Source organism: Leopardus geoffroyi, chromosome E2 (genome assembly GCF_018350155.1).
Source record: "Leopardus geoffroyi isolate Oge1 chromosome E2, O.geoffroyi_Oge1_pat1.0, whole genome shotgun sequence".
NCBI lineage: Eukaryota > Metazoa > Chordata > Mammalia > Carnivora > Felidae > Leopardus > Leopardus geoffroyi.
In genome coordinates this window covers 3,634,967-3,641,086 of record NC_059335.1, presented here as the reverse complement: position 1 = coordinate 3,641,086, position 6,120 = coordinate 3,634,967, and the positions used below count along the sequence as shown (strand labels likewise).

The 6,120-nt window shown below is 50.0% G+C and overlaps 1 protein-coding gene across 1 annotated transcript; it reads left to right on the top strand.

Annotated features, from left to right (window-relative positions):
* The first annotated feature begins 237 nt into the window (after positions 1–237).
* Positions 238–5,460, top strand: LOC123578586 (natural cytotoxicity triggering receptor 1-like). The gene is made up of 7 exons (XM_045441519.1): positions 238–680; positions 764–799; positions 983–1,267; positions 3,269–3,547; positions 3,810–3,860; positions 4,824–4,871; positions 4,989–5,460. Exons 1-7 carry the CDS (start codon positions 647–649, stop codon positions 5,378–5,380), a joined length of 1,125 nt encoding a protein of 374 aa, XP_045297475.1. The 5' UTR covers positions 238–646; the 3' UTR covers positions 5,381–5,460.
* Positions 5,461–6,120: the final 660 nt, after the last annotated feature.

The following is a 6,120-nucleotide window of genomic DNA, read 5'->3' as shown; positions in this document are numbered from 1 at the left end:
TTTCCCAACATGCACAACGAACAGAGGGGAGCCAAGGCTAAGCACATATTTTAAAAAAACTTTCTTTTAATGTTGATTTATTTTTGAGAGAGAGACAGACAGACAGACAGAGCATGAGCGGGGGCAGAGCAGAGAGAGAGGGAGACACAGAATCTGAAGTAGGCTCCAGGCTCTGAGCTGTCAGCACAGAGCCCGACGCGGGGCTAGAACCCACGGACTGTGACATCATGACCTGAGCCAAAGTTGGACACTCAACCGACTGAGCCACCCAGGCGCCCCTAAACACGTATTTTTTTTAATGATTCTAACGTTTCTTCTCTGTACATCGTCTTCTGCCTTCCCTGGGTGTCATGTCCACATTTCAGATTTTAGAAGTGGGCCCTGAAACGAATGAGTTTCAGGTGGGGCACACAACTGTCAGAGGATCTGGTTAGACCACAGATATGATCAGATGTGTCTTTATACCTCATGGTCAGAGGTAGAGGGAAAACCGTGAACCTTCTCTTGTTTAAAAAAAAAAAAAAAAGGTCAGGTGAAAGCCCCATGGCAATTAGTGCTAGGCTTTACCCACCACATCCTGTGGCATCTTCCTGGCCTGCTGGCCTGCTGGCCTCCATCTCCACATTCGCCTGGAAGAATCTAGGCTATGACCTCCACATTCACTGCCCTGCTCTGCCTTGGTGAGTTCTCTCCTGAGAGGGAGACACAATCCTGGGGTCTGGACATGGGTGGGGTGGCTTGGCTCACTGTTCCTGTCTTCCAGGGCTGTATCTGAGCCAGACCATCGGCGCCCAGACACGTGAGTCCCTCCGTCAGAGCCCCAGGGTCTCTTTTCTGGGCTCAGGCTAAGTATCCACCTACAAGCAACTGGAGGAGGGGACAGGGGCTCTGGTTTGCTAGGAAGGCTTGAGGCCAGCAACCGGGTGGAAATGTGGGTGGGAAGGGGCTTTATGTAGAACTCCTGCCTCTGATTCCCTTACAGAGATTCTTTCAAAACCCATCATCTGGGCCAAGCCCAATTTCATGATTCCGAAGGGAAGGCCAGTAAATATCTTATGCCAGGGGATTCCTGAGGCCACTGAGTACCAGCTGTATTTCGAGGGACGCCTCTCTGCCTGGCAGAGCCCAAGACAGCCTGGAATAAGGAACATAGTCTCATTCCCCATCTCAGCCATGACCCTGCTCACTGCAGGGCAATACAGGTGCATTTACCGAAGCGGGGAGCTCTGGTCAAATCCTAGTGACCCTCTGGACCTGGTGGTAACAGGTAAATGTCCCATCCTCTATCTGTGGTCATCCCCCAAGCCTGAATCCCGGGGAGGGTCATCATTTACTAATCTCCTTTAGTGTCATCCAAACCTCACTCCTTGGTTATCTGTGGTCTAGGAGCGGATTTGTCATAGGTCAGGCTCTCCAGGTGAGATGTTCTGAGATGGATGTTTGCATGTATCTGGGGAGTATCCTCAAAAGTGACCTCTGTGATGAAAAGTGAGGGAAACAGGCTGGACAGGAGGCGAAGGTGGACCCTGGGGTGGTTTCAACCAACATCTCAGCCAAACCAATGTGGAACTCCGGACCCAGGATGGCCCTTCCTAGCAGTCTCGAACTGAGGCTAGGGGCTCTGTACCCACCAGGGTCAACCAGGGAGTGGATGAGAACCCCTCCTATGGGGGTTCCATGCAAACATCTGCTTTTGTGGCACTTGATTTCTAGCGGGAGAAGACAGACCATGAATCAAGTTTAGGGTAAATCTATCAATCATAAGCACATGAGGAGGAAATAACGGTATGGAAAAAGACCAGATAGAACGGAGTTGGGAGGGAAGGCTGTCTCGGTTAAGGAAGCTGAGGGATGCCATTCTCCCACTTAAGCAGGTATCAGAATCACTTGGAGGGTTTGTGATAACACAGACGGCTTTAGTGCACCCATGTGCACCGAAGCCCTATTCACAGTGGCCAAAAGGTAGCAACAACCTCAGTGTCTATTGACCAAGGAACAGATAAACAAAATGTGGTCTATATACACAACGGAAAATTGTTTGGCCTTAAAAAGGAAGGAAATTCTGACACCTGCTACAATATGGATGAACCTTGAGGATATTACGCTCGGTGAGATAAGACAGTCACACACGGACAAATACTGTCTGGTTCCACTTCCGTGTGGGACCCAGGATGGTCAAATACATAGAGACAGAAAGCAGAATGGTGGCTGTCAGGGGCTGGGGGACGGGGATGGGGAGATGGTGTTTAATAACGGGGACAGAGTTTCAGATTTGCCAGATGAAAAGATTTCTGAAGACCGATGGTGAGGATGCCTACACAAAGCAATGTGAATGTGCTTAGTGCCACTGAACTGTACCCTTAAAAATGGTTAAGATGTGGGGAGGGGCGCCTAGGTGGCTCAATCGGTTAAGTGTCCGACTTCGACTCAGGTCATGATCTCACGGTTCGTGGGTTCTAAGCCCTGCACGGAGCTCTGTGCTGACAGCTCAGAGCCTGGAGCCTGTTTCGGATTCTGTGTCTCTCTTGCTCTCTGCCCCTCCTCTGCTTCCACTCTGCCACTTTGTCTATCAAAAATAAATATCAAAAAAAAATTTTTTAATGGTTAAGATGGTAAATGCTATGTTATGTGTATTTTATAACAATTGAAAACAATAATAGTTTTTGAGAGAGCCAAAGCATAAGAGACTCTTAAAAACTGAGAACAAACTGAGGGTTGATGGGGGGTGGGAGGGAGGGGAGGGTGGGTGATGGGTATTGAGGAGGGCACCTTTTGGGATGAGCACTGGGTGTTGTATGGAAACCAATTTGACAATAAATTTCATATATTGAAAAAAAAATAAAACATACTGGCAGAGAAAAAATAAATAAATAAATAAATAAATAAATAAAATAAAAACAAAGATGGCTGCCCTACCCCTAAGTTTCTGATGCAGTGGGTCTGGGGTGGAGCCTGGTGATCTGCATTTCTAGAGGAAAAAAAAAAAAAAGCTTCCAGGCGATGCTGATGTCACTGGACCCAAGGATCTCTAACTCAGAACCACTGACGTGGGGCAATTCCCAGAGAGAGATTCATATTAATGCTCCTGAAAGCTGGAGGAGGGAGTGTCTCAGTCTTGAAGGGAGACATCGGGGAGGGTGTGTCCATGACCAAAACAGAAGAGAGAGAGATTGCGGCGAGTGACGTCCCAGTCTTAAGGCGAAGGGGGGATGGGAGATATGGGAAGCGGGATAATGACTTTTAACCTACCTGTCTCCTTCTCCCACAGAAATGTATGACACGCCCACCCTCTCTGTTCATCCCAGGCCTGAGGTGAGCTCAGGAGATAATGTGACCTTCTATTGCCGTCTAGAGACTGCAACAAACATGTTCTTTCTGCTCAAGGAGGGAAGATCCAGCCGCCCACAGCCCAGATACGGGAACACCCAGGTGGGGTTCCCCGTGGGCCCTGTGAGCACAGCCCACAGAGGGACATACAGATGCTTTGGCTCTTATAACAACCACGCCTGGTCTTTCCCCAGTGAGCCTGTGAAGCTCCTGGTCACAGGTGAGGAAGCTCTCAAATTTCCCCCACGTGCTCTTTGGAACCCCAAGTGAACCCCAACCAGAGACGAGGAAGGCAGCTAAGGGACAGGTGGGAAGATTGAGTGTCCTCCCACCAATGCCCTCATCCACATGCATTTTCTGGAGGCTCTGTCGATTGTTCCTGAGGAAGAAGGCCAGAGGGATGGGGGGAGGGGACAGAGACCAGGTGGGAAGGCCAGAGGAAACCCCAAACCCTTACTTGCTTTCTTCATTTCCGTTACCAGAAGATGCTGGGGACACCAGCCTTGCACCCACAGAACACACCTCTTTTTCTGGTAAGTAACAAGTACTTGTAAACTTGGAGGAGGGGGGCGCCCGAGTGGCTCAGTTGGTTGAGCGTCTGACTTCGGCTCAGGTCATGATCTCACGGTCCGTGAGTTGGAGCCCCAAGTCGAGCTCTGTGCTGACAGCTCGGAGTCTGGAGCCTGCTTCAGATTCTGTGTCTCCCTCTCTCTGCCCCTTTCCCATTCATGCTCTGTCTCTCTCTGTCTCTCAAAAAATGAATGAACGTTAAAAAAAAATGTGAACTTGGAGGAGGGATCAAAGCCTCCCAGTGACAGCACAAACATGGCGTTCACCCAAAATATCCATTGACTGCATAGCACTTGCCGTGACCTGCAGCACCAGCGGTCGAGCAGACAAGCATCCTTGCTTTCATCCCAGCGGGAGACAGACCATAAGTCAAAGTCAGATAAAGAAGCCAATCACATAGCACATGAGGAGCAAACAGTGGTGTGGACGACAGACAAAGAACAAATGGGGTTATAGTGACTTGGGGGGGGGCGTGGGCAGATGGCAATATTGAATAGAGTTGTCTGAATCAGCCTCACAGAGCAAACATCTGAGAGAGCTAAGGGCATTGGTTCTGTGGCTATGCAGAGAAAGAACATTCCAGAGAGAGGGATCAGCCACTGTGTTTACCCCAAGACAATGAGACGGCCAGTGGGATGAGGAACGAGAAGCCATGTTGATCGACTTAATGAGGGAACTGAGGCTCAGACATAAGACATGCCTTGCTCAAAGTCCTGGGGCTGAATTCCCCCCTCAGGGTTCACCTGCCCCTTGGCTCTTCCTCTCTACCTGCCAGAGGAATCCACGAGGACCAGAAGCATGGGGTGGGGACCTACAAAGGCTGCAGAGGGCCATGGGGTCCGTCTGAGGGCAGGAGAGGCTGGGACTGAAGGGGTCAGTACCATCTCTCTCTTGCCCCCCTTCTTCACTCTCCTTGTCATCCGCAGACTCTTGGGACCCCCACCTGCTAACCACGAACACAGCAGTCCAGCAAGGTAGGCAAGCAGAGGGGGGCTGCAGGCTGTGAAAGAGTGTGATCTGGAAAGGACATGAGGGACAGAGATGAGGTGAGGCAGTGTTTGACAGTGTCCACTCTGTTTTTCTGCCCCCAGACCCTGCCCTCTGGAATCACACTGCCCAGAATCTCCTTCGGATGGGTCTGGCTTTCCTGGTCCTGGTGGTTCTTGGGTACCTCCTGACTGAAGGCTGGCTTTGCAGGAAGAGAATACAACAGGAACTTCAAGGAACAGGGCGTCAAGTCAGGAACACAGGAGAAGGTTCAGAACACAGTGACTCCTGGGCAAATGACCAAGGGATGGGCTGGCCACAGGTAGAGCTGAAAGCTGACCTTGACCCCGGGCTGTGTGAGCTCTGTGTTGTGCCCGCGGAGGGGGGTTCACCGCAAGACAGCTGCATTGGGTTCGGAGAAACTTCCTGGGGGAGGCGGGAGGCAGATGTTAAATTTCTCCCGCAGACAGATTGCACTGTCTCTTCTGGGCTCTAAGCATTTTTGTGCCTGCCTAATGCAAAGCAAAGTTTTAACCTCGCTGGCCTTCCCCAAAAATATCTCCTTCATTAACAGCATGGCCACGGAGTATTTCTTTCCTACTTTGGTCTTTATCCATATTTCTTCTTTCCTTTGCTGAAACATGTCGTTGAAGACATTTAACAACCAGTACAGAATAAGCATTTATGAGCTGGACCAGGAGCCAGAGAGGCAACTGCTGGCCGACAGAGATGTGGGCTGTGAACAAATGGTCCAGCCATCTGAGTGTGTATCCTGGCTGGGTGTCAGCCTTGCCCCAACTCCGCTGCCCCTACGCCACCACAAAGTTCTGTCTTCTTCACTTCTTTATCCATACTTTGCCTTGTTCCTCAGGGCTCCTCCAGAAAAGTCCCCCAAACCCTCCAGTTTGACTTAAGATATCTCTCCCTTGCCCCCAAAGCACCTATTTTTATCTAGAACAGCACTGAGACTGTCACACTGCATACGTATCCATTTTCCTGTCTCTACAGTCAACTTGTGTGAATTAAGTCCGTGTCAGGTATGACGGCTGTGCTCACAGCTCCCGCACAAAGACAGTTCTCAGGAAATACGCGTCAGATCAATGGATATATAAGTGAGGCTATGGCACAAGCTCAGAACTTGAGATTCCTGATTACGGTCCTTGAAATGCTGTCCAGACCCTTTGTTCCTTGAGAATTTCTGCTTGACCAACCCATTAATATAAACATTTTATGGGT

Bases quoted from the DNA above. Each gene is read 5' to 3' on its own strand.
- LOC123578586 (XM_045441519.1), top strand. From the start codon at position 647: ATGACCTCCACATTCACTGCCCTGCTCTGCCTTG. The intron at 1,268-3,268 runs GTAAATGTCCCA...CTTCTCCCACAG, and splicing joins TCTGGACCTGGTGGTAACAG to AAATGTATGACACGCCCACC. The intron at 4,872-4,988 runs GTAGGCAAGCAG...TTCTGCCCCCAG, and splicing joins GAACACAGCAGTCCAGCAAG to ACCCTGCCCTCTGGAATCAC.